General features: G+C 49.6%; 1 protein-coding gene across 1 annotated transcript in view; it reads right to left on the reverse strand.

Moving 5' to 3' along the window:
• Positions 1-27,825, reverse strand: part of ITGB5 (integrin subunit beta 5) — a 112,357-nt gene that overhangs the window by 15,830 nt on the left and 68,702 nt on the right. The window contains exons 9-10 of the mRNA XM_068989098.1: positions 22,234-22,368; positions 13,385-13,814 (exon numbers count right to left, since the gene is read on the reverse strand). Of these exons, the coding sequence (XP_068845199.1) occupies positions 13,385-13,814; positions 22,234-22,368 (565 nt within the window). The remainder of the gene's footprint in view (positions 1-13,384; positions 13,815-22,233; positions 22,369-27,825) is intronic.

Below are 27,825 nucleotides of genomic sequence, written 5' to 3' on the forward strand. Positions count from 1 at the left end.
ACCAAGTACATACTCTACCTTCTGCCCCCCTACCAGCCCCCAGTGCTTCTCCTCCCACAGCCCTCTGTCTGTCATCTCCCCCTCCTCTCTCTCCTCCTCTTCCCAGGACGGGCAGCATGTAAACAGGAAGTGGTTAGGAGAGAAAAGAACAGGAAGGGATGTGGGCTGGAAAACCTCTGCTCATCTGGGTGACTTCCCTGCCACAGAAGTCAGGCCTTGTCTGCGGTGTGGACACCTCTGGGTGACACCCAGGGCACAGCCTCTAGAGCTCTCTAACAGCCGTCTTAAAAAAAGCAGGAAAAGCAACTCAGAGCTTTGTGTGCCTCCAGTCCCCCGGTGTCTGTGTGACTCGGGGATCCCAAGCCACTGCTGAGCCAGAGACAGTGCATAGCCCTGCCCTCCTTAGCATCAGCCAGTGTTCAGAGCCACTCTCTGAGCCTGTGGACACAACAGCAGAAGGGCATGGTCACAGACATCCTGGCACTCACACAGTCTCCATGCAACCACAGCCAGATCTGGGCTGCCCTCCATGTGGCCAAACACACACACAGGCTTCTGAAGGGTCCGCGTCTGTGTCCGGGGCTGGGAAGGGGAAAACCCTCCTGAGAGGCACTCTCCCTGGCGCCTGGCCCAGGAGCAGGTTAGGATTACATACCAGCCGAGTGTTCTCGTGTTGTGAGTCTGGTCCCCATGGGAAGGGCCCCTCCCACTGTCTCAGTGTTCCCTTCCATGCACTGGCTTTTGCTGCTGGAAAATCAGAGAACAGGGAAATGCACAGGGCATCTCCTCAGTTCCCGCGTGAGCCGTCTCGGCCTGGCTCCAGACACCTCAGCGGAAACTAAATGAACCTCCAGGGACAGGAGAGAGGTTGTGTCCTTCTCACCACGCGCTTCCCGAGCCTGTAAACACAGCCTGCTCTTGCCAAGGATGAGTTACTGACTGGAGAACTTGGCAGCTAAGGGCTGCCCCTCCCAAAGAGAGCACAGCGCTCCTTGCTCCACACCAACCCAGACGCCAGCTCTACAGAGAGTCTCCTCAGACCCACTCGGCCCTACCCTGCCACTCAACCTGGAACCCCTCAGCTGGGGGTGCTTCTTCTGGACGGAGTCACCTACTGTGCCACCTCTCCCAGCCACCTGCTGGCTCTGGCAGCGGTCCAGCTTCTTCATCAATAGAAGAGGTCCAGTGGCTCGTCTATCTCACGGGATTGGGGGAATTCTCTGTTAATGTGCACTACAGGAAGTGTATCATGTGCTGCCTTTAAGAAATTTCTAACTCACTGAGACATCAAGTTATTAAAATCTCTTAATAGAGAAACTTTTGGGGGTACTTGCAATAGGACAGGCATTTTCTAAGCACTTGAGTGTTCCCATTAATAGTCCCAATCGCCCTATGTGATGGTATAATTATTACCCTAATTTTTGCAAGTATGGCAAATGAAGCCTAGAGAAGCCACGTAATTTATCCAAAGTCACAAAGCAAGTAGGAGTCAGGGCTGTTTGGAACCACATTTGTTTAACTCTGGAGCTCTAACCACTACATGTACTGCCTCTCCAGCCCAGTCGTGACTTCGTCAATTAGAACAACACACAGGATAAATGTTCAAGGTGACCCAGGGTATTTTATAGCTTAAAAATGTGCAACAGACCCATGCCCAAGGCTGGCCCTTTTAATCACTGATCATCAAATCACTCCTGGCCTCTGTTTCCCATGTGAACAGTAAGGGTGGTAACGAGGTGGGCTCTCCCATCCCTCCACCACTGACACTTGCTATTCCAGGTCAGGGCAGAGAGAGACTGGGACAGGCTCTAGGCTAAGCTACAGGTTTTGGAATAGTAGAGGACAGAAGGCATTTGGGGTGCAAAACATAGGATGCATTCCTTTGTGAGGATGAATAGAGAGAGTGGGCAGCCCGGAGGGGAAGTAGTTGAAAAGGAGAGGTGGATGAGAATGGCTACCCAGGGGCTAGACATGGGTCTGTTTGTCTGCATGTGTGTTTGTAGGCATACGTGTCTGCAGGCAAGTGTGTATAGAAACAGACAGAAGGGAAGGAAGGGAAAGAAGGTGGAGGAAGGAGGAGGAAGGAGGGCCTGAGGGCTAGACTGAGGAGCGTGAATTTAGCCCGTAGCCCCCAGACGGCTGGACAATAAACTCCCTTCCCAAGAGGGAGGCTGAGTGCCTCAGAGGGACACTGCAGCGTTCTCCTGGTTGAGTCCTCACACTATGGTCTGCCCTTTCCCCAGGTCAGTGTCCACGTGGCCTCCTCCATCACTTCCCTAAACTGTCAACTATGTCACGACACCCTTTTGCTTAAAGCTCTTCAACAGCTCCTCACCACCGAAAGCACAGCTTCCACATTTAAACTTTTGTCCCTGACATACCAGGCTGTTCGAGGCCTACCTCTTGAGTCTGTTCAGCTGCCCCTGTGCCCCCAGGCACCCCAAGTTCTGGCCATTCCAAACCACTCCAAGCTTCTGAAACATGCTGAACTTTAGCGTATCTTTGTTTTGAAACAATTACTTTGGCTGCAGTATATATTTGTTTTTTTATATATTTGCAGCATATATTTGTTTTTAAACAACTGCTTTGGTTGCAGTATGGGGAGTAGACGAACTAGGGCAGTGGTAGCCCAGATGGTGAGAAGACGAATTTCAAACAGAAGAGGGGAGAGGACAAGACTCGGTAGCAGAAAGAATGCAGGAGTTGAGGAGCTGGTAGGAAAAAGGAGGATTTCTGGGTTTCTGGCTTGTACAGGTGGGTAAATAAAAGGGGGAGATAAGGAAACTCAGAAGAGAACCACAGCTGGGAGGAAGATCATGGAGTCAGTCTGAAACGTCCTGAGACTGAGGTGCATTTAGGACATACAAAGCTGAAGGGAGCGTGGAAGCAGGCCTGAGCAACCGAGCGACACAAGGGTGACTGAAGGGTGGGCACAGCGAAACGCCCGAGAGGAGCAGATGGCTAAGCCGTGCCGCAGAAAATCCCAGCACTGAAAGGCGGTCAGCTGCTATTCAACATTCAGGTCAAGACAAGGGCTGATAAGCCTTAGACGTAGCAGGACACAGCCATATGGGGCCTGGAAGACCTGTTCTGGTGGAATCGTGGGGCTGAATCCGAACTGGACTGAGGTGAGGGCTGCCTGGGAGGTAGTTCGTGTAGTCAGTGGGTGCAGACAAATGTTCTGAGGAATACGGCTGTGAGTATGGAGGAGAGGAGCTCACAGTGAGGGGGGTCAGGGGTTAAGGGTTTCTCTTTCTTTTTTTTTCTTTAAAGAGTCCTGAGCATGTTCTTAAGTCAACTAGAATACTTAGTTAACAGGGAGAGTATAGTATATATCACTTATTACACAGATATATTTGTTTCCCCATGTGACGCATCTCATTAGCCTGCAAACCCATACAAAATCAAAGATGGTGTTTCATTTTTGCTTGCCCAATGCCTAGCATGGTGTCAGGTACACCGTGGATGCTCAAAACATGTTGTTGGCTCTTGGAGGCTGTGAACGCCATCAGGGCAAGCCTGAAACCCTGGAGAAGATATCTGATACTGGAAATTAGAAAAGGAAAAGGAGTAATTACTGATGTTCAAACATGATTCTTAACATATTTTAAATTCTCAACAAATGCCCAAGAAAAACAGAGACTTCAGGGCGACACGAGAAATAAAAATTAGAAACTCTTTCCTGTGGCAACACATGGCCGTGGTCAAGCAGAAGTCACAGGCTTTGCACTCACTACTGTGCCTGCACCTTGCTCAGATTTCTCCAGCAAAAGGCTCTTGGGAGATGTGAACAATGATGCATCCTCAGTCCCGGGAGCGGCTGCTCCTCTGTCCTTGGCTCAGTGTCAATGAACCAGCCCTGACGAGCTCAGCTGATGCTGCTTCCCAATAGGTGAGGCCCTGACAAGCCCCTCAGCCTCTGCCCTCATCTGGACTGCATGCTGCCTTCTGCATATGAGCAGCAAAATGCAACCACTGCTCAACAAGGTGCTGTTGCTTTAAGCTAAGCTTTTCCAAACCTCAAGATTACTTAAAGATGATAGCTCTGGCTAGAAAGGGCTTCCCTGATAGCTCAGTTGGTAAAGAATCCGCCTGTGATGCAGGAGACCGCGGTCTGATTCCTGGGTCAGGAAGATCCTCTGGAAAAGGGATAGGCTACCTACTCCAGTATTTTTGGGCTTCTCTTGTGGCTCAGCAGGTAAAGAATGTGCTCACAATGTGGGGGACCTGGGTTTGATCCCTGGGTTAGGAAGATCCCCTGGAGAAGGGAAAGGCTACCCACTGCAGTATTCTGGCCTGGAGAACTCCATGGACTGTATAGTCCACAGGGTTGCAGAGAGTCAGACATGACTGAGCAACTTTCACTTTCATTGGCTAGAAAGTCAAGACTCCACTGTCAAAGGCAGCAGAACCCTCTCAAAGGACATCGTTGCCTTTCTGGTTCTAGCATTTGACTTCTCCATGCTGGTGCCCAGCTGCCAAGTCTCTCTTATTACTGCTGCATTTCACACGAGGGCACCAAGGAAAGGCCTTGGTGTCTGACCCAACTCTATCAATTACAGGGAGATTCAGGCCATGGAGAGAAGATGGAAAATCCCAAGTTCCTTACTGAACTCACCTTTCCAGTTTCAAAGGAGTCTGTAATCAGCTGAATGCAATGAACCAGAGTCCTCACAGGCCCCCAAGAATGCTGACTCAGAAAGAAAAACAGAAGGCCTGCAGCCAAAAGAAACAGAGGTGCCCCAGATCAACTTCTCAAGTTTGGCTTAATCTGCCCAATCTGCCTGGCAGGCACTTGTGGGGAAATGCCAACCGCATCTGGGGAGACATGAATTCCCTCCCCTTTCCTCTGGTCACTGCGACAGGATGAGAGGGTGACTATTTTCAACCTGGAAAGCTGTCATGTTCTTGCGGCTGGTGAACAGGTGCCATATTCCATCCTCAGTTGGCCACTGTTCAGAGCCTGGAGCAGCACTCTCAATGGAGAGAGTCGGTATGGCATGTGACAAGAGTGGGCCACGCTGAAGCCTGGCTGCCAGAAGCCCAGCCAAGCCACGAGATGGCAGGAAGCAGCTGTCCAGAGAAGAGAGTCCCCTGAGGGTTAGGGTAGGTGGGCTTTTCTTAGGTCAAGGCTCTGGGCCAACCACCACCAGTGGGGAGCGTGGCCAACATGCCAATCTTCTCGGCCACAGTCTCCCCCACAGGACTGATCAGTAACAGCCACCTCCAACTCCCGGTAGAGGAAAACAACCAAATGAGATCATTTACCTCAAGAGCATTTTATAAATTAGAACAGGCTAACAAAGGTTCATTTAAGGGAAAGTGGGTCCAGTCTAATCAATAACAACAGCCAGACACTCACTGGCTACTAAGAGGAACGCTGTGTGCCTCTCGAGTAACAGTCATAAAACCAGGCGCCTTGGCTGCTTCTGGTCCACGCGTGTCCTTCAGCCTGGGGTGCGCTCTCCTTATGCAACCCAGAGAAAACTCACGGAACAAAACAGAGACTAAATGTTCCCTCAAATTTTGACCAAAATAAAGCGCACTTATTAGGGAAGACTTGGAAAATTGCGGGCTACATGCTTGAGTGGTGGCAGGAAGGGCTGAACTGGTAATAGAGAGATTCGGGAAGGGTCTCAAGCTAATCAAAATGAGCAAAATTCAGTAGAAACAAGGTTAACTATTTACTTGCAAGGTTCCCCAAGTCTGAATCTCTAACCAAGAATCATAAAGTGATTTAGTCCAGGTTCTGGGCCTCAGTTTCCCACAATGCAAACAGTCAGTGCAGGTAATAGGCAGCTGACCCACTGTGTGTGTGTGTCCGGTGGTGGCAGGAAACACAGGAGATGCAAATAATCCTACTATTTCATGCTTGCTTATGGAGAATACAAACTAGCCTCAGTGTGTTTCCAAGGAAAAATACCTTAAGATACTAGAAGTGTCTTAAAGTAGATTCTCCTTGCATTGTTACAATGTTTGCCTAAAGGCCAAGACTGCAATGTCAAACAACATAAAATAGCAACCTGAGAAGTATATTCCTTTAGCTCAAGGATGATGGGTCACCTGATCAAGACTTTTGGGCTGTGGTTTGTGGACTAGGGTGATAGGAGGTCCCATCCTCTGGGTCAGAGGGCAATAGGCAAGGGCTCAGGAAGATGTCCAGAAGACAACAGGTCCGAGGGGCCTTCCAGGGATAGACCTTCCTCCTGCCCGTGTCCTCTGACTCTTGTTTGTAGAAAAGCTTTAGCCTCCTCCGAGGCCTCCCCCAAGTTCCAAAGAGAAAATTTAATCAGAGAAGTGAGAAAATGCAGAAACAAAGAAATGCAGTCAAGAAAAGCAAAATAATAGCTTAGGTATAAAACCAAGTCAAGGACCCTTAGCTCCTCCTCAAGGGCTACTGACACCCTGAGTCATATCCCTGAGTTGTTTGGCAGAAACTAAAGCCCCCACCAAGTAGAGGAAGCTGACTGCATGATGATGGTAGGCCCCAGACCAGTTGAAATTCAAAAAAAAATTCATGCTACTACTTCACCATAAGCTAATCAGAAGAATGTTCATGAGCTGATCAGGCTCCCTGCAACCGTCACCCCAAATGTGGCCTTTAAGAACTCTTCTCTGAAAGTCCTTGGGGAGCTAAGGGTCTTTCCAGCATGAGCTGCCTAGTCTCCTTGCTTGGCACCTGCAATAAACACTGTGCTTTCCTTCACCACACAGTGTCAGTCGAATGGCTTTGATGCCAGTCAGGCTAACAGACCCCAGTACCTTTCATTAACAAGACACAAAATTTCAGGAGGTTGAACTCACTTAGAGCAACTTCCAGACAGCAGGGAGAGTTTGGATCTGGGTGGAGTTCTTAGGTCAGTGTTTGACAGTCAAGAACGCTTACCCCAAAGGAAAACAGGGCTCCATCCAATCCTGCCACACCCTACCCAAAGCACTGAGCAGCAGAGACCTACCATCAGTTATGTAACAGTTTCCAAAATCAAGACCAAACTCAAAAGTGACAGCTCAACACTGAAGAAAGAGAACCAAAGTAGCTCTAAGAATAACTATTTTAGTCACCAGAGGTCTCTCATTGTTTTCAACTTAACTAAAAATGGAAAATTTCCTAATGTGTTATTCTATAATATCAAAAAGTTAATGCCACCCAATTCTATACATGACTAAGATTTTGTCTTTGGCATTTTCATGGTTTTCTTAGGCTTTTCCTTTGTTATTAAAGTTTCATTATTTCCTTCACAAGCCAAATTCCATGACCTTGGATTAGGCCTGAAGTTCAAAAGCATGTGCAGAGTCCGCATCACCGGCTTCCCTGTCTGCACACTTGCCTTTCTAAGCAGAGAGACAAGTGCAGTAAGGTGAGGCCCAATGTTCAGATCACGCCAGTTTTCACAGTCCCTGGTAAATTGCTGCTTCAGGTATTTCTGGGATCTGAGCAGTGAGAAGGGCAGTAAGAAAACTCAATTCCCAGAGTTGGAACAATAGCCCAGAGCATGGAACAAGGCAGGTTCTCCAAACGGCTTGCCAACATGCTTAACTTTCAACATCTCACACAAGTCTGGATGGTGAAGGTAGAAGCTTAAGCGGTTCATATCCTCATTCCTCTAACCCAGAAAATTTCTGAGGAGTGGAAAATTCTAGTGACAACACACATTTAAAAATTAATTCAATACTGTGAGCAGTTCCAACTCTGTACCCCTGGCACCCGGTATAAAACCTGGCACGTGAGGAATGCTCAGTGAACTCCTCAATGAGATGAATGCAGCACTCTACCCAAAACAAAACAACCTCAGTGAGAGATCACTGCCTCAGTGTCTCCAGCTGCACTAAGATCTGATACTTATCACATGACAGTTTCTGAAAGAGCTTTCTCCAGCCTCAGGCTGCAAGATGCTGGATGACTCCAGAGCTGAGCAGTCCAGCTCATCTGCTCCACCTGGCCAGTCTGAAAGGTACATCATTTGCTTACATGACCGACTAAGCCCTACATTTTGGTACCTTGCTGTTTATTCAAATAAACTTGAGCAAGATATGGACGGAATTTTCACACTCATATATACTGCCTCCTTGTATTTGCAAAAAGCATCCAGGTAACCATCAAGAAACGGAATAGAGACTAATACACATGAAAAGATGTGAAGAATTTTCTAGGCTCTCCCACCTGAGGCACGCAGTGGTAGTAATCTCACCAAGAGCCCCTTTCTTCTTGAGAAATTAAATATGTCAAATCTGGGTTCATTCAAAAGGTACTTTTGGAGGCCTCTGTCATGGAACCACATTCTAGACGATCCTATAAGTCATTTATGGAATGTGAAATTGCAATGCAGTGACAGAAGGTAGAGCTGGGGCCACAGCTCCAGAGATGGCCACTAGGATACTTACTCTGACTGTGAAAATTATATTTCTAAAGAAAATAGTATAAACAGAGGCAGAAGCATTTTTATAAACATATCCGGATAACTGTTGCCATGGGAGGTATTTCATTTGGCAAGAATCAATAAGCCTAGAAGTAGGCCATAATGTCAGAGGTGCTTTTAATAGAAGAGGTTTAACACAACCTTGTGAAACCTTCTGGAAACCATCAGCCCAGACCAGGATTTTCTGTTTGGATGCTGGCTCTGGCCACTCAGAATGATGCAACTCTCCATTTTTTTATGTCCGGAAGAATAATGCAATTGCCCCTTGACCTCTACTTGCCTTACTTGGCCAAATAACCTATTAGATGAAGTAAAATATGAAAGCATTCTGTTAAAAATTCTATATCCTATTTGATATAAATGTTCTCAATATATGAAACCCAAGAAGTAAGCTTTCAGTAAATTATTCCACATATCCCAGTGCATGCTTCCCTGGTGGCTCAGACAGTAAAGAATCCATCTACAAGGCGGGAGACCTAGGTTCGATCCCTGGGTTGGGAAGATCCCCTGGAGGAGGGCATGGCAACCCATTCCAGTATTCTTGCCTGCAGAATCCTATGGACTGGTGGGCTACAGTCCATGGGGTCTCAAAGAGTCAGACACTACTGAGCAAAAGCAGCACAGGCATTTTAAGAACAGAGATTGCTGAAAGCACTAGGGTTGGGATGATTTCAACAGCTTACCACAGCAGAGTAACTCAAATCCCAGGAAATGCACTGTTTGGGTACAGAAACCAGCGAAGAATAACAAAGTTTGCACAATAACCTTTAATTACATTGAAAACAACTAAATAGACCATGTCCATGTGTTCTATTAACAGAGGGATTCTGAAGGGTCAACACTTAAGAAGACTCAAAGGAACAGAAATCCTCACAATGGCCCCGCGGCTCTCTGTACTCACAGGAATGGTCTGTGGACAGAAGCACTCTGAGTCATTTTGCCTCTAGAAACCAGAGGGAGAAACAGCAGCCCTGTGTCCACACACATTCCCATGACAGTGCGTCACAAAAGTAACAGCCAAGATGTTCAACTGCTTCCAGACCTTAGGTGGGTCTCCGTCACTATTAACCTCTGTGACGTGTAACACATCTCAAACCTGTAACCTCTTGCCTGACCCTCGGTCCTGTGTCTTGGTTGGGGGTGAGGACCAGAAGCCTCTTACAGGCGAAAAGACCAGGGAGAAGTGGAAGAACTTCTCTAGGACGTCCCCGCCGGCTCTGGCCTGGCTCTGCTTCAGGCCCTGTCTGAAGGTGGATCACAACCTCACGGCCCCCGCAGGCCTGGCTACAGAGGGAAGGGCTGAGAGAATGCTGAAGTCAGCTGCTTGTGAGTCTCTGAGTCAGCATCTTCAAGACCAGAACAGCTGTTGAGAAATAAGACTTCTCCCCCACAAAACCCCAAACATAACAGTGATCTGAGAGCTTGAAACCAAAGGACTCAATTTCAGAGCAGGAGCCCCAAGCTGACCTTGGGAACAAGGAATTGGGGTAGACCCCTCACCCAACCACTGCTGCCTCCTGAACAAGCTGGAATGCTTGTGAGACAAGCAATGAGGAGCTGGGCGCTACATGGACGGGCAGGCAGGGTTGCACGCATGCAAATGGGTCCTGCCTGGAGCTGGGCATCCTTCCTGGATGACCTCACATCACCCATACTTCCTGACCTCACAAACTACTGTCTCCAGGAAGACTTGGATAGCTTCAACTAGCTGTTGCTTTCAAAGTGAAGGGGTGGTGGTTTAGTTGCTAAGTCAGGTCCAACTCTTGCAACCGCATAGACTATAGCCCACTAGGCTCCTCTGTCTGTGGGATTTCCCAGGCAACAATACTGGACTGGGTTGCCATTTCCTTCTTCAGGGAATCTTCCCGACCCAGGGATTGAACCCAAGTCTCCTGCATTGCAGGGGGATTCTTTACCGTCTGAGCCAGAAAGTGAACGGGTGGAGGTGGCTCATTGGAGGTGCAGTGGAAAGACAGCCAAATGTTCTTCTAATCATTGCTGTGTTCAAATAATTCAACTTCAGGTGCTTCTTAGGATATAAGAAAAAAAAGCAAGATACAAAATTGCATACACATACACATTTAGAAAAAAATTTAGACGGGAAACCTCTTAAAGTAAGAATGTTGGAATAATGAACAACTTCTTTCCCTTCAGAATATTCTAGACCTAAGAATAATCCTCCAGCTAGCTGGAGTCATTCTCTTGACTGAGGACACAGAGGGTAAAAGAAGTTTCTTGTCTGCTTCACCAGATGGTCCAAATTAATCCTGGTCACCAAGAAGGAGACAGACAGCTCAGACTGACCACACATCCATCGACTCCCCCTGTATTTTTCAAATTTTCCTATGAGGGAACAGAAGACATCCAGCTCAGCAACCCAGAGGAGTTAGTGACTCCACATACCACACAGGCAGGAGCCCAAAGGCATCTCTAACCTCCCGTTTCCTCACTCAGGGACATGAGAGAGTCTCCCACGGGCACATTTTAGGACAGCATTCCATGATAATACTTGCTAATTTGTTTAAAAAAAAAAAAAAAACAACTGCTGAAAGCCAATTGCAGACACAGTCAGGTATCTTAGAGTGTTTATGGTGGCAGTCTGTCCACCCCGCCACGCGGGACTCATGGGGAAGGTGGCCCCGTACACACACTGGAAACGGCTACAGCTCCCAGGAGTGTGTGGCACTGCTTCTTAGAGGAGCTGGTGGTCAGCAAGGCAATGTGCTAGGTGCTTAGACACATTCTCTCACTGCTCACCAAAGTTCTGTGCCCAAAGGGACACAAGCAGGCCATGTTGGTGCTAGATTCAGGCCCAGGCCTGCCTGATCCTAAGCACTTTTCTGCTGATCCAGTGGAACCATCCAACGCATCGGGGAGAGTGGAGCCCTGTTCCCTGTTCAGCACAACAAATCCAGACCCTATCAGCTAGCTGACTCCATGACACCATACGTCCTGCACTTTCTAGAACATCTCCGATTTTGAGCATGCCACACCCATGTATGTGTCTCACAGTGTGGTCTGCCCCTGGAGACCTCACTGGCTTATCCTCCCCCGGGCTACCATCTGCCCTTGTTTCTCCTGTGGACAGAAGGGGGGTTGCTCCTCCCACAGGCACAGATGATTTCTATGACCTGATTTGCTTCACATCTTTGCACTTCATCTTCCCTGCCACACTCCATGTTCCTTCTAAATCACCACTGCGGCACCGGAAGACCATTCACAAAGAAGGGATCCTGGAAGCAACAGAACACAGAAAAGAAGAAGAGGGAGCAGAAGAAACTATCATCTTGCCCAAAACTGTTCTGCTGCCTCGATCGGCAGGTGGCGTGGGGTTGGACAGACTGATCTTTAAGAGACATGTTAAAAGACACAGTGTTTCGCCAGAGGGCCACTCCCAGAATGGGAGCTGCCGAACTTCCATTTCACTGTAATCCACGTAAAGTCCTATGCTTGGATTCAAAACCTAAGTGCTCAGATGTGACACAACAGAATCTTGGCTTGGCTACAGTTCATTCGAATGTTAATCTTCAACTTTTGGTAGTCAAGTTAGAATCAAGTTCAACAGGACAATGTGATTGTTTGATAGAAAAGAAAAGGTGAGTGCTGTTAGCAGGTGTTCATGAAAGTGCAAAGTTCAGGTCACAGGAAGCAAATGTTAGTTGAACCTGGGGCTGAGCCCCTGTTACCCAGATGCCAAATAACCTCCCTGATTCTGAGAAGCATGCTTAACAAAATGACAAGAGCCTCAAAGCAGGAAGAGACCTGGTATCTGGTTTGGGTTAAGAAAAGAGAACAAAAAATTTTAATATTTTGAAAATTAAAAAAGAAAAGAGAACAGAGAAACACAAAGAAGTTCTCAGATGTTTTAGCAGGTTGCCATATGGAAAAGGGAAGCCTAAAATGTGACCCACCGGTGGAAGTGACTGAGAAACAATTTTCTGTTTGATATAAAAGAAAACTTTCAAATCATACCTGTGGGAGGCAGAAGGATAGCCCTCGAAGATATGCAGAGCCTAATCCCTGGAACTTGTATCAGTGTTACTTTACAGGGTAGAAAGGACCCTGCAGATGTGACTAAGTCAAGGATCCTGAGATGGGGCGACTGGTCTGGACTATCTGGTGGGTCCAATGCAGCCGCAGGCTCCTTAGAAGGGGGAGGCAAAGAGCATCAGCGCAAAACAGAGGTCAGAGAGAGATGTGAGGATGTTACATTGCTGGCTGTGAAAACAGAGAACGGTGCTTCAAGCCAAGGAATGCAGATGGGTTTCTGGAAGCTGGAGAGGGCCAGGGAACAGACTCTCCCTTAGAACTTCGAGAAGGAACGCAGCCCTGACGACACCTGGATTTTGGCCAAATAACACCCGCTTCAGACTTTTGACATCCAGAACTGGAATGGAATAAACCTGGGTTGTTTTAAGCCACTAAGTCTACGGAAACTTGTTAGAGCAGCCATAGGAGATAAGTCAAAGTTGCTCACTCGTGTCTGACTCTTTGTGACCTCATGGACTGTATAGCTCATGGAATTCTCCAGGCCAGAACACTGGAGTGGGTAGCTTTTCCCTTCTCCAGGGGATCTTCCCAACCCAGGGATTGAACTCAGGTCTCCCACATTGCAGGCAGATTCTTTTACCAGCTGAGCCACCAGGGAAGCCCATAGGCGATGAATGGATGTCTAATAAAGGAATAATGACTACCATCCCCAGAGAGCTCCTTGTCCCCAGGGCGATCAAGAAGAGGCTGATCATCTACAAGTCAGGAATGCCGTGTGGGTAAGTCCTGAAGGACGCACAGCAGACCCCACCAGCCCTGAGAGTCCCTCAGACAACGTGGCAGCGCTGTCTCTTGTTTTCTATTCGACATGCTGGTGCCACCTATAAGGCTGACCCTCGCTTGCTCCCAGCAGTACCACGGCACTCAGTAAAAGGCATGCTTTGGCTCAGAGCAACGGTGCTTGCGGGGGCACCCACCTGAGCAGAGGACACCTCTGTTCCTGGCGCAGGAGAAGTCGTCACACTCGCAGAAGGGCCCGTAGATCTTGCCAAACTCGCTCTCGAAGCAGGAGCACTGGCTGCAGCTGCACTGGCCACGCCCGCTGCACAGAGGCTTGCCCTCCGCCTCCCGGCACAGGTTCTGGTACCCGCTCTGGCTCTCCCCTTCCTGGCACTCGCACCGGGTGCCCAGGTAGCCGGGGTTGCACTCGCACAGGCCGCAGACGTAAGTCCCGTTGCTGCTGCACCTGGCGCTGTCGGGCTCCAGCCCCGCGCTGCAGCCGCAACTGCAGTTGTAGGTGACCCCCACCTCCAGGCTGTCCCGGAAGCCCACAGGCCGCAGGGTGAACGTGTGCTGCGCGTGTTTGCCGGGGCAGCTCCGGGCCTCCACCGACACCTCAAAGGACGCCTGGGCAGGAGAAAGAGAGGGGATGTTGTGGCCGTGGCGCGACTGGGCCTCCCGCTCCCTGTACTGGCCTCCCCATCACCCAGGGGCCTTAGCACAGTTCCTCCAAGGTCCTCCGTGCAGAGCTGGGATCAAATCTGGCCCCTGCCCACATGCAGGGAGGCCATTCCAGCCACCCGAGGAGGATGAGGCCCCAAGTCAGCAAGTCCTTCCCTTTACCCAGTAAGGGTGTGTTCAGGCACCAGCATCTGACAGGCATTGTGCTTGGTTCGTTAATGTTATCTCTTTGAATCCTCACACCCTGGAGGAAAAAGGCTTCCACAGGAAGGTAGAAAGATTCACTCAAGGTTACATGGTTCTCTTTCTCCCCTTTCTTTTCATTTCTATCCTATCCTCTCCCCATCTCCATTTTATTTTATTTTTTTTTAATTTAATTTTAAAATCTTTAATTCTTACATGTGTTCCCAAACATGAACCCCCCTTCCACCTCCCTCCCCATAACATCTCTGTTTTTAAAAGTCAACGAAACATTCAACAACTTACCAGGCACCTCGTCTGCACCAAGCTAGACATGCTCCCTGAGCACGCGGGGCCCTGGGGCCCAGCAGCCCTGACAGCTGCCTACTCTTCCACAGAGGTGCCTCCTCCCCTGCTGGAGAAGGGACGGAGGACCCCTGGGTCCCTTCCAGCTTAGCCATCTCCTCACAGACACACCTGAGCCTCCCTTTGTCCCAGTTTCTGAGTGGCACCCACAACCGAGTCTTTCACAATCAGCCCATGGCCCTGAGGTTTTATTTAGAAGTGAAAGAAAAAGTGAGAGGGTTAGTCGCTCAGTCATGTCCAACTCTTTGTGACCCCATGGACTGTAGCCCACCAGGCTCCTCTGTCCACGGGGATTCTCCAGGCAAGAATACTGGAGTGGGTAGCCATTCCTTTCTCCAGGGAATCTTTCCAACCCAGGGATCAAAATCAGGTCTCCTGCATTGCAGGCAGATTCTTTATCATCTGAGTCACCAGGGATACATGTGGACAGACTTTCTCTTATTAAACAAAGCATGCAAAGCATGTTGCCAGCTCCTGAACTGCTTATGAGTTGCCATGAAAACAGGTAGGAAAGTAGACCTCAATGGCAGATCACAAGGGAGGAAAGGTGCCTGTAAGCCGCCCACACGGCTGGGATGTGAGGAAGGGAAAGACTGCTCGCTGTGATTCTCCCAGGAAGTCAAGCATGACCCCACTTCCCCTCTCACGCTGTGTGGTGAGAATCATCTAGCACTGCCCTCCACGCATGGCGCTGCAGAAATCTCCAGACAGGTAGCTGGCACACCTGACCAGACAACACCCCGAGTCCTTCTCCCTTAAATGGACAGAGGCCTGGACCCACTCCAGAAACTGACCCACTGCCTGGCCCAGATGTCTCTCTTTTTCAAAAGGCTCCTCAGAACATTCTGGAAGCTCAAAACAAGTTAGGAACCACTTTTAGCTACTGTTGTTGTTAATTCTACTATCTGGGTTGGAAAAGAACTGATTTCTTTAAAAAGTCATCAATAACCTGCTTTACTGGGTACTCTTTAGGTATATTTTCGGAAAACTCTCAAAATAATTTTTTCTACACGTTCTATGGATCCCTTTTATTTTGGGATCATTACTGACTCTAAAAGGCCTCCCCTCAGATTCTGTGACACCTAGGGACCCCCAGGGTGGGAGCGGGCATGTGTGAGATTGAGCAGGAGAGCCAGCGCCCCGGGCCCTGGAGAGGGTCCTGCTGGCAACAAGACAGCAGGAGTCAGCACTGGGGAAGGGGTGTCACAGGACACGCTGCCGGACAAGGGAGTTGAGGACAATGGCCACGAGCCAGGTCAGGAAGCTGGCAGGACCAAGCCAGCTGCAGCGAGTTGAGACTGGCCCACCCCCGCTTCCACGTGGGCAGTGGGAGGGGCAGAGGGAACGACTGACGAAAGCAAATTCAAGAGTAAGTTCCAAGGCCCTCAGGTGCGGCGGGGCTCTCCAGGCAAGGAAGTAAGATGGGGACCCACCCAGGATACTGCAATCTGCCTAACGGTTACCAGCTGCTGAGTACTACACGCACCAGGCACCGTGCTTGGTATTTCCATGAGCATCTCATTTACATGCCCTAGGAGGAGGCATCCTCTTTTACCAGAAAGCAGGGTTGATTGGTGGGCTCAGGGGGCTTAGTGATGCTCACACAGCTGGGGAGGGGGTGGGTAGGCCTGTGCTCACCTTGGCACATCTCCTCCTAGAAGGAGAGAATGAGGCAAGTGTCCAGTGTCCAGAGCTGGGTTCAGAGGGAAAGGCCCAGCTCACACAGGGACCATAGGTGGGGACCCCTCCCAGGTGGTGAGCAGAGGTTTCTTTAAATCTTCCAGCCTTGGGCTGGGGGTAAGCTGAGTACAGATGGAAAGACAAGGAGGCTGCACCTGGCCAAGGTGCCAAGGGCATCAAGAATGTAGAGGTGAACATCTCTCCCTCTGAGGCTCAGAGAGAAGCCTAGTGGTTCCCAAGGCAACAACTTTGCTGGACTTGGTAAATGGAAAGCTCTGCTCCCTGCAAAGGCAGCTGGGGGTCAGAAATGAAAAAAGTTACAAACAGCCTGGACCAAGAGTCCAAGTCATTTAATTATTGCAAGACTGTGAGTAGTGTCCATCTGTGAGCATAACCTTCCCCCAGGAAAACTTGCCTGCATCATGGAATTAAGCAGCAAGAGAGGTGATTAAATCTCCTGGGACTTACCAGGAGGAAGTGGAAAGGTGAAGACCCTCAATGAGTGCTGGCAGCCAACCACCCAGGATTCAGAAATGCTCACCTGCTGTCTGCACAGGCTGCCCGGCTGGAGAAGCAGGAAGGCCTGGCTTCTCAGCAGGTCCCGCTGGCCCTCCCCAGCCAAGCTCTGGTCTAACCAAGGCCCTCACTGTCAGGGCCCATGCGGCCTAATGTCTGACTGGCCACCTGATAACCAGAAAATGGCTCAGTTTCAGCCACCAAGTTTCAGGTCCTGCTGGGCACAGAAATGCTATAAAAAGCACGCTGGGAACAGAGAGTCAATCTGTTCTGCCACCCCTCCCCTCAGAGTCCATTTCCCTGAGGGATCAGGAAAGAATCCAGCAAGCCTGTCCGGTGGCTGGAATGAGGCTCCTTTTCTGCGACCACTGTGGACTGATGGTGAAGGCCCCCAGTTCTGGAGACTCTCTGTTTCCCACTCTGAGGTTCCAGAGGATGGTCACGGGCACAGCAGCCCTTCCTCTGAACCTCATTGAGATGCTCCTGGTTCCCGCCTTGGGGCTGCTGGCCTGATCCATCCTTTCCCAGGGGCTGCCCAACCCCCACGCAGGCCCACCAAATCCAGGCTGTGCAGATGCCAAGGCTACTAGGAGCTCACTGAGACAATGGGCACGGACATGAGGTGGAGAGCCCCAGGGGAGGGGACAGTAGAGGGAACGCCGTGGGAAGCCTGTGACGGGGCTCACAGGGTCCTTTGTACCAGGCGTTAGTGCTGGCCGCACAGCAGGCCACTTGCATACTGATGTGTCAAACCCAGTTCATGAGAAAACCAACTTCCAGCAGCCTGGCCCACTCAGTCAGCCTTGGTTGGTGTTGGGAGGAAAAAATGGAAATCACTAGATTTGGGACTTCAAGATTTCATTTAAGGATTATTTCTCTGAGGACAACTTTGTCCCTCACCCCCTACACCTCCCTAATTCTTCATTGGAAAGACGGATGCTGAAGTTCCAATACTTTGGCCACCTGACGCAAAGAGCCGTCTCACTGGAAAAGACCCCGATGCTGGGAAAGACAGAGGGCACGAGGAGAAGTCAGCGACAGAAGATGATATTGGTTGGACAGCACCATCTACTCAATGGACATGAGTCTGAGCAAACTCTGGGAGACAGTGAAGGACAGGGAAGCCTGGTGAGCTGGAGTCCATGGGGTGGCAAAGAGTCGGACACAACTTAGCAACTGAATAACAACAACCCTACCACCTGCTTCTTTTCTGAACAGACCCCTTACCCAGAGGACACAGGACAGTCAGGGAACCACAGCCTCTGGTTGGAAGGAACCACATGGTGCTGCCTGACCACCCCGACCCCTGCAGGAAATTCTGGTTACAGAGGCGAGACCCACACGGAAGCCGCTTGAACCCAGCTGTCCCACGGCTCCCCTCAACCCATGGGCCACATCCTTATCCACAGGCCAGGCCCGGAGACGCACCTGATGGCAGTGACAGCCCGTCTGCGCTCCCTAATCCCTCTCATCCAGTTGAGACCCAGCGCCTCTCCGCTGTGCCCTGTGCCCCTGCCTACCTCCTCGCCGTTTCCTGACTTGCCCGCAACCCTCCCAGCTGGTGGTGCTAAGGGACAGAAAACACCTGCCGAATAACAGCCAGACACCGTATTGGAAGGTTCGTCCTCCCAGTCAGCCCGATCCTGCCTCTGTCCCTGCCACTCTCCCCTCCGCCCCCAGCCCACTCCCCTCAGCTGCTTCCCACCTGCAAAAGGGCAATACCCTCATGGACTTACCACTAATGGGGCCTCCCAAACCAATAGTGGCCCCTGTGATGAGGGGCCTTTCTTCCTTGGGGCTCCATGAGCCAAAAGGGGGCTGAGGGGAGGCCTCCAGTTTCTCTGCCACACCAGCATGGTGGACTCCACGCTCAGAATGACCCATGCTTAGGTGTAATACTCTGCTATCTGAAGTGACTTCTGAACCAGGACCCCACCTTTCCATTCTGCCCTGGGTTCTGTCCTCTGCTGCCTCCAGGGCCCTCAAGGAGCTCACCTCTGGTGGCCTGGCCAGCAGCACTCAGTCCAGTTATGATGGGTGAGTGGCCGCTGCTCTGTGCCAGCCTGTCTCCATCCACAGAAAACAAAACCTAGCAGCCCTGGCGGCAGAGCCAGGGGCCACATGACTGTAGCCTCTCAGACAGAGAGAGGAAACGGGGCCAGTATGGGAGGCCTGCCTTCAGGCCGCTGTCTCAACAGGGTCACAGCCCCTTGGAGCCCAAGAGAGGCTCCGGCTCACCTGCTGGCATAGAAACGCTGTGGAGAGCGTGGGAGAAGCACCCTTCCTTCTTCTGCTTCAGATGCTCCTGAAACCATCCAAATACATCTGAGATGGTTCACGTTTGTGAAAAAAAATGCCGCTTAGAAGCCTGTCCTGTCTTCTGGACAATGTTCCTATCTTGCTGAGATGTCCTAGCAGAAACAAGATCTGTACACTAGAGTGGCCACATGAAAGTGGTGATGATAACACCTTTCGCGTCTCTGAAACTTTTCAAAGTGCACAAGGTTTAAGGGGAAAACATGGACTGCAGCATCAGTGGCTGCAGCTGTCTCCTAGCGCGCGTGCTCACCAGCAGTCAGACTTCCAGCAAGACCCTCAGCGCCACCCCACAACCCCACCCCAGAGTCTCAGTCTTTCTCACATAAAATGGAGAAGGAATGTCCACCTGACCCAAGCAGCAGAGACCTGGTGGCAAAGCCCTAGCACAGCATGGAGTGCATTATAAATCCCCAGGAAACAGCAGCTCGCGTCACCATCCCCACGGTCAGGATGCTATGAGCAGTGAGGGGACTCAGGAGACTGTCGCAAGTCCACTGCCCGTCTGTGGGTGATCTCACATCTCAGGGTGCCTGGCAGCACTGAGCCACCAGGGGTGTGCAGAGCACGTGGGGAGGTACTCCCTTGCTAGAGGCTGGCCCTTGAGATCATACTCTGAGGCGAGCCCTCTGGACAGGTGTGATGAACAGTGATGGGCAGCGAGTGCCAAGGGAAGGTGGTGGGGGGTAGGGATGAGCACTGGTGTTGGTGTCAGAGCCGGAAGGTCTGAGCCTTGGACTTCTGCTCTGCTACTTACTGGCTGCTTACTTGGAGAACTGACAACTCTGTGTGTTGCTCATCTGTCAACGTGCATAACTACCTTCCTTACAGGCAATGGCACCCCACTCCAGTGCTCTTGCCTGGAAAATCCCATGGATGGAGCAGCCTGGAAGGCTGCAGTCCACGGGGTTGCTGAGGGTCGGACACGACTGAGCGACTTCACTTTCACTTTACAGGGAACCCAGTGGGGTTCCATTAATGCACCCTCAGCTGGCGTTGTATTTTTTTAAAAGCAACGCTAGTTATTCACATGGAGCCTTTGAGAATCAGAATCTACCAGATCCTTTTCTTAAAAGCTACTATCAAACCAAGTTCCCTCTATCTTATTAATATTCTGAACTAAGTGCAAGATACTAATCCCAATGATTTCAACTCCACTTCACTTTGAAAGATGTTCTTAAATCTTGCTTTTCCTGCTTTATAAGTAATATACTTTCTCCAGCTTTGTGACCTTCCCACCTTTGATAAGCAGTTCTCCCACAAGTTAATCTCAAGCCAGTAGCAAACATGGACAGGAGACAGTAGGAACCTCAGCCAAGCCTTCCTCCAGCTGATGGCATCAACACTCCTAGAAAGCAGATTTACTCAGCTATGTGTCTGCCCAGCTATGCTACTGCCAACCTATGTTACCTGTCTTTGCATTAGGATGCCATTAGAAATTGTCAAGAGACATCTTGAAACCCAGGCATCTGGTGTGTGCTGTACATCCTCGCCTCCTCAGTTTCATGGCACCTATTTCTCCAAGCAAAGGGTTCTTTGGGTGTTTTTCACACATCCTTCTTTAGCTTTCCTGACACACTGCACTAAACATCCCATGCACCACAGATCTACAGAATCCACTTACAAGTATTTTTTCTGGTTAGTTCTGACTCCTTCTACATTTCATAATTGCCTCTTTAGACTCGGTGACTATAAGGCTTTTATGTTTTTAAAAACACCATCTGGATTGACTAATCATTGCAACTGATCAAAACAACATAAATATATTACAAAATATGACAAGTATGAAAAAATAAAATTTTATTCAATGTGCAACTTTAATGAGATGGGGCTTTCCCCACCCAAATAGTCCATGAATATTAAAAATTTGACTTATTACTAAATAAGACAGGGATTAGCATCAATTCTACTCCTATATTTTATTTGCATAGATTAAACCACTCTCTCCAAAATTTATTCACGTCAATAGGAAGATGGGAATAGGAGTCTGTTACAGCGACATCGCCTTATTCTATGAGTATCTTCGGAGCTAAAAGCCATAAATAAGCATTTTTAAATTTTAATAATTCATTATCTGACAACTTGATTAGCTCAATCTCCCCCTCTCCTTTTTTTTTTTTTTTTAAGAGCAAAAAGACACTTGGAAAAAAAACCTGAGTTAGAAAAAGATTTGTTGTCTGGTCATTTGAGTCCTTCACTTTCTCAACTTTCATACCACATTCTGAACCGTCTTCTTTGCTGGGGTGAGGCACCCCTATAAGATTTAGAATGGGTGAGATGTATGCTTGTGGGTCGTAAAGTGGGGGAAGAGCAGTTGGGAAGGTGAAGGAGGGACAGAATCAATTACAGAACATGAGGCAACTCCTAAAGACCACACTGCGGGGTAAGCAACTGTGTGACCCCACCCATGTCTTTCTGGGCCATTTCCCTGGCGTCCAGGGTATGTCTGCTAATCTCCACCTTGGCCATCATTAGTGCTTATGAAAGCCCAGAAGATACAGTCATGGATCTTTACGATCCCTCTAATATTTCCGGCTCCAATCAGATCCTTTCATTACAGAGGAGAACTTCCCCCTCACTGCCTTCCCATTTTCTGAGCAAGGAAAGTGACAACGAAGCAGAGAATGCATCTCACAGTCTGGCTGGTGCTTCTGGTGGCAGAAATCTCTAGAAGTGTGGCTGGCTCTCCATCACCACTCTGCCTGCCTCTGAGCCAGGGTTTCACCTTTGTTCTCATCACTTGTACGTCCTCCTCCCTCCCTCAAGTCCTTAGCTTGGAATGTACCTTCATATGCGATATTTCTTCCCACCGTTTGATTATATCCACTTAAAGTCAGACAGGGCAATCCATGCCCCCTCCATTGTGAGAGTTAGCCATTCCATCGGATCAGATCAGAAGAGGTGAGAGGTTTTCTTCATATTGTATAGAAGGGGAAAGTGAAAATCAGACTATCCAAGGCACAGAGCAAGCTCCAGGAGGCGAGGAAGGAAGGCAGGGGCTTTTAGGTTTCCACTTACACTCCCCCAACCCAATTTAATCCCTGTCAAACAAAGGTAATAATAATAACAAGTTAAAGGCACCAAAGGTACCATGTGAACTTGAGGAAGCCAATATACTGAGGGCTGTGTACTGACTGGAGTTTCTAACAAGTCCACCCGCATCTTGAAGGCACAGCACAGAGAAGGCTGAGCTGGAAGACAGAATACAGACTCCCAAAGGCCTCTAATAAGTCACGAAAGTTATCAGAAGCCAAAGCACAATGACCAATGTTAACAAGCCTAAGCACGTAAGGAGGTGAGAACTTACCGTGTCCCCGATCTTCAGGCCCTCGCACTTCCTCTGACCAGGGTAGGATACACCGTCCTGGCAGGTAGCAGTGAAGAAGAGATTAAGATCCTCAGGCTGATCCCAGACAGACAGCTCCACTTTAGACCGGATGCTCTGAACAGAGAGAGAAGAAGCCGGAACCACTCAGTCAAGGTTACAGCTGAGATGCCCTCCACACTGGTTCTCTGATGCCCACAGGGCTTCCTCTGACGCTGGGGTCTCAAGCCAAGGCGAGAGCCAGTGGGCTAGGTTCGCTGCCCCTCCCTCATCCCTTTCCTCCTCTCCACACCCACACACCGTCTTACTAGGCTGGGCCTGAGGTCTCCCTCTGGGAGCTCAGAGAAGTGCTAGTGATCCACCTGCCGCACGATAACCTCATCTGCTTCCAAGGGTGATGAGCTGTCCCTGCTCATCTCTGCAGAGCCATCTCTCATCCCCACCCTCAGCTTTAGACATGCAGCTCTTCGTATCTTGCCATGTGCTCTCTAGCCTATGGGCCTTGCACTTGCCTGGGGTAATGGTCCTTTGCTCCACTGCTCCTCTCTCTCCTCCCCTGACCAGCTCCTTATCATCCTTTCCCATCAGCTCCGCAGGCACTCTCTCCCAGAACCCACCCTCCACTGCTCACCATCACATCCATCCCCCACCAGATGAGGTCCACATTCATGAGCTCTCAACTGCTTTCTGAGAGAACATAACATCTTATGTGTGCACTATGTCCTCAAGACAATGGATGAAACCAAAATCAAGTTAAAATTATCCATCAGAATAGAAAAGATAAAAGACTAAAAACACCAAATGTTGGAAAGGAGTTGGGGCGACTGGGGCTCTGAAACCCTGCTGGTGGGAGTGTGAACTGGTACAACCCTCAAGAAAAACATCAGCTGGTACCTACTAATGCTTAGGGCAACCTTAGACAAGCAGTTCACATCAGAATCATATCCAACAGAGATGTGTACTGACCAGGAGACACATACAGCAATGTTCACAGCAATACTGTCTATAACAGCTAGAAACTGGAACCAACCAAATGCTTATCAATAGAACAGAATTTTTTTTTCCAAATTACGGTGTGCTCATGTAGAATACCATACAGTACAAGAACAAACGAAACAGGACTGCCTGTTGCCACACAGATGAATCTCATAAATATCACACAGTCCAAAAGGAAAACCAGATGTGCAGAGCATACAGACTGGTCCCGCTTCTTTATACTATCCCCTGGGGGAGAGTCACAGAAGCGGACACAGGAGTTCTGGAGGCAATCATGGTAATATTCCATTTTGGCCTGGGGGGGCTCAATACCCGGGGTGTATTTAGTTTGTGAAAAGTCTACGCAATTGTCTGTACGTCTCCAAGTTTAAAAAATCGCCACTGAAAATCTCTTTGGAGACAGAGGCCAAATGAAGTAACTAATTTGTAGTTAAGGTACATCTTACAAAAAGGATTTTTTATACACTAAATACACTCAGAATAGCAGGTTGCATACACATTCCAAGAGACACATGGATCTCCCTCCCCAGGTCAGCTGACGGCCCTTCAGCCCCTACCTCCCTTCTCAGGTGCATTCGAGGCAACAAGACTTTGGGCAGAGGAAGGCAGAAGTGCTTCCTGCTCTCCTAGGGCTGATTATCTTTTTTTTTTTTTATTCTGCTGAGCATGTAGTGTTAAACCTGCATTAGTTAATATGCAGTTTTCCCAACACATTAACAGCTTATTGAAAACACTCTCTGCAAAAAATAGTCTCTCCCTTTGCCACAAATTGTCTAAGTGCTTCTACAACTCTAAAAATATTCTCTCTTAAATCCACTTCCTCTTCTCTTGGTAGTGCCACTGGCAGAGAGGACTGCGAGAGTGCCACTCAGCACACACAGCTCTCCCGCTGCACGTATCTGCTGTTGTTCAGATGCTCAGCCGTGTCCTACTCTCTGCAACCCCATGGACTATAGCCTGTCAGCCTCCTCTGTCCATGGGATTTCCCAGGCAAGAATGCTGGAGTGGCTTGCCATTTCCTTCTCCAGGGAATCTTCCCAACCCAGGGATTGAACCTGCCTCTCCTGCATTGCAGGTGGATTCTTTATTGCTGAGCCGCCAGGGAAGCCCTGCTGAATGTGGTTAGTTTTTTTCACAAATCTGTTCTCCCCACTGAGCTGTGAATTCCAAGGACCATAGCATATTTCTCTCTAGGACTGAACATAAACTTTTATTGCATGGATGGATAGAGGGCAAGATGGATATTTTTAACAACAGCTATGCTAGGCAGCTCGGGCTTAGCAGAAGAAAATTTTTGGAAGATGAGGTAAATTAAAATTGTACATTTTAATTGTGAGTAAGTGTGAGGATGAGGCAAAGCAGTTTATCATTAAAGGGCTAGGTAGACTGGAGCTATTTAAATTTCTTAGGCTCAGTCTCACGAAATGCGAAAGCCCCATGGCTCACAAACAAGACATTGGGAGGAAGCATCAGCACTTGCCACCAAGATCTGCTGAAGCTACCGCCTGGAAGAATTAACGGGGAATCTGGCGGAGGAAGGGGACACTGAGGACTGAACTCCTAGTCAATGCATCGGTAACTGTAGCAGATGGACATGGAATCTTATGTCCTGCTCTGGCCATGACACCCCTAAGCTTTGTGTTCAGATCCAGTGAGTATTATTTTTGATCCTCATGCTGTCTCTGGAATGAGAAACGCTCTAAGATGTTAGTAAGGGTAGGAACTGTGGAGATTACTCACTTCAAACTTCTCATTTTATGGAAGTGGGAACTGAGGCCACTTAGCTGGCAGGGGAAGGCAGGATCAGAACCGGGCCTTCTGGGTCCCCCTGCAGTGCTCTCTGCAGTTATACACTTAACTGGAAACTGGCTCTGACCTCGGGGAGTGTGGATGCTTAGGTCGTATCCTGGTTGAGTCAGTCTCCCCTCAAAGATTATGAGTTTCTGGAGGGTAGCACTGTGTTCTGTTCAGTTTTATCCCCAGGGGGTAGCATGATGCCTGCCACACATTAAGCTGCCTCTGTTTGTTGAATGAAGGAAGGAAGGAAGAAGTGGCCGGGGTACAGGATACAGCAGAAAACCAAAGCCACAGCCAATGCAGTTGTGATGCATGAAAACGTTATTTGTCACTCCTGAAATTCAATGAACTCCTCCCAAATTTGCCTCTGAATACGATTCCTTATTCCTCACACCCTAGAACGAGTAGACAATGGCAAGAAGTTTAAAGGCCGTTAAATACCCAGGCTAGGTGACATTTGCAATCATTTTACGGCAGGCCAGCTGTGGAGTGGGAAGAGCAGACTATGGCAACAGCGAAAAGAAAGCCATGTGCTCGGTGAGGAGGCCTCTGACGTCACCCTCCATGTGCAGCTCTAGTGGCGTCCAGCACACCCTGCTCTTGCTCATCCTGAACAGGGACCCCCCAGAATTTCTCCCCGAGCTCAACCCTCCCTTTGTCCGTGTGACACAATGCTGGTGTTGCGTGTACACACATGCGTGCATCTAGTGCCCTACCTCTGAGCTGTGGAAGGGAACCTCCCACCAGCACCCACTGTCAGCAAAGCTCCACACCGGGGATCCCTCACAATGAAGAATCCAGCATAGCGAGAAAAAATGTAGCAATCAAAGCCCAGAGGTGCAGACTTCCCACCATGAAAGCGGAGAACAACAGACTCTAGTCTACGAGCTGTTACACTAGACACGCCTTCATGCTGCGCCCCCTCCCCGGCCTCGAGTCACACCACTTCGTCCGCTATGCGTGCTCCGCTGCAGTCCCTTCAGGATGTCCCCACAGATGGTGAGCTGGCACTGGGGGAGGCAGGCGTCCACACCACACTTACTCACGCCTTGTGTGACTCACAGGAAATCCACCACGAAGTGCAGAGGCGGGAAGGTGACGCCGAAAATGCAAGCAGTCCAATTAGAGCCATGCCCTGACCCTGACCGGGTGGAGAAGCAGGTGAAAGGATAACCAGAGCCCCTGCCACAGGCCAAAGTATGCACATACACATGGGCCCGTGCAGGCTCAAATCCAGGAGATGTGTGGGCAGCTGAGGCCCAGTCCTTACCAGAAAGGACCTCAGCCAACGAATCAGGTGCTAATGAACACTGAACACCAGCGTGCCCCCAACACAGCTTCCACCAGCTAGACTTTGCTCTGAACACCTTGCTGTTTCACATTTCTATATTTAATGTATTTCTTTAAAATTTCCACTGAAGGCAAGAGCAGAAGTAAGGAGCGACCAAGGGTCCCAACTTTTTAGGGTGATTGACACGTTCACTGTGATGATTTTACACGTGTGTACAACTGTCAAAAACTTATCAAAGCATGCACTTTAAATCGGTACAGTGCATTATAAATTACAGTTTGTTAATTACTTCTCAAGAAAGCTGTTTTCGTTTTCCACTGAATTTGAATAGCTGCTTCAGATCGTATTCCAAAAATGCCCATTTTAAAGGGCAGGTTTCACACACTCACTCTGGTGTCACAGAGTCTGGTTTCCTAACATGTTTCCTTACAGACACACCAATCTAACTCAGGGTGCAGCTATAATACTGGATCCACAGAGGTCCTTGGGGGCTCACTCCAGGTTCCAAATGTTGCCCCTGCCTGGAACAGATCTTTTCTCTTCTCTGCCGGTTCCTGAATCCTCAGCCACAGAGAGGGCTCCCTGCTCCCCTCCAGACCTCTGCCTCACCCAGGCCCCTGGGTTTCCATAAAGAAGGCGAATTCATCTGTCACGAGTCCTGCTCAGGTCATTGCACCGTGCCTCAGAGGGAGATCAGCGTCTCTGAGGTTCCACCTGGGGACCCACTACCAAGGCCCCGTGTGCCTGGTCTGCACTGGACCCTCACATGGTGGTGCATGTGCAGACCGCTCAGTCACACGGAACACTGAGCACAGCGCCTTTTCCAACTCTGGCGAGCACCAGCTGCTAGTCCTACAGAACTGGGTGTCATGATGCCCTTCTTTATTAGACCCATGAGGAGCAGGAGGGCCTGGGCCTTGGACAGCAAACACTTCCAGGGGAGCCCTGGAGCTCTGGCTGCCAGCTACCCAGGATGTCAGAACTCAGGAGCTGACTGAGGATGGAGATGCTGGGAGATGGCTCCTCCTAAGAAGCCCAGGAGAAACCTGCACCCCATGCTGGAGTCCAGGACACAGTCACCCTTCAGCCATTTCTTCCCCAAAGGCTCTGGCCTGGCAAGAGGTAAGCAGTGGTCACTGCATGGTTGAGAGCTGGTCAGCAACAGTCCCCCTGCTAACCCAGGGGTCTTCAAGCCCTAGGACTCCAGCAGGATGGGACAGTCAGTCCAGGGCATGCCTCTGGCTCTCGCTCTAACCCCGCTGTTCGTGTCCAGAGCTTGAGACCCGGGGTATCACGGTGAGGGGGCCCCTTGGGACAGTGGTGACATGGGGCAGGCCTGGCCCTTCCCTCACACACACCCTGCTCAGACTCCCTCACTACATTACACCTCCACGCACTGCAGGAATCTGAAAACCACAAAGCGTAGCTAACCTGGAAACCCAGTCTCACTGGGCTCTGTGCTGGCCACTGGCCACGATGAAGATTAAAGG

The sequence above is a fragment of the Capricornis sumatraensis genome, chromosome 1 (genome assembly GCF_032405125.1).
Source record: "Capricornis sumatraensis isolate serow.1 chromosome 1, serow.2, whole genome shotgun sequence".
Classification (NCBI taxonomy): domain Eukaryota; kingdom Metazoa; phylum Chordata; class Mammalia; order Artiodactyla; family Bovidae; genus Capricornis; species Capricornis sumatraensis.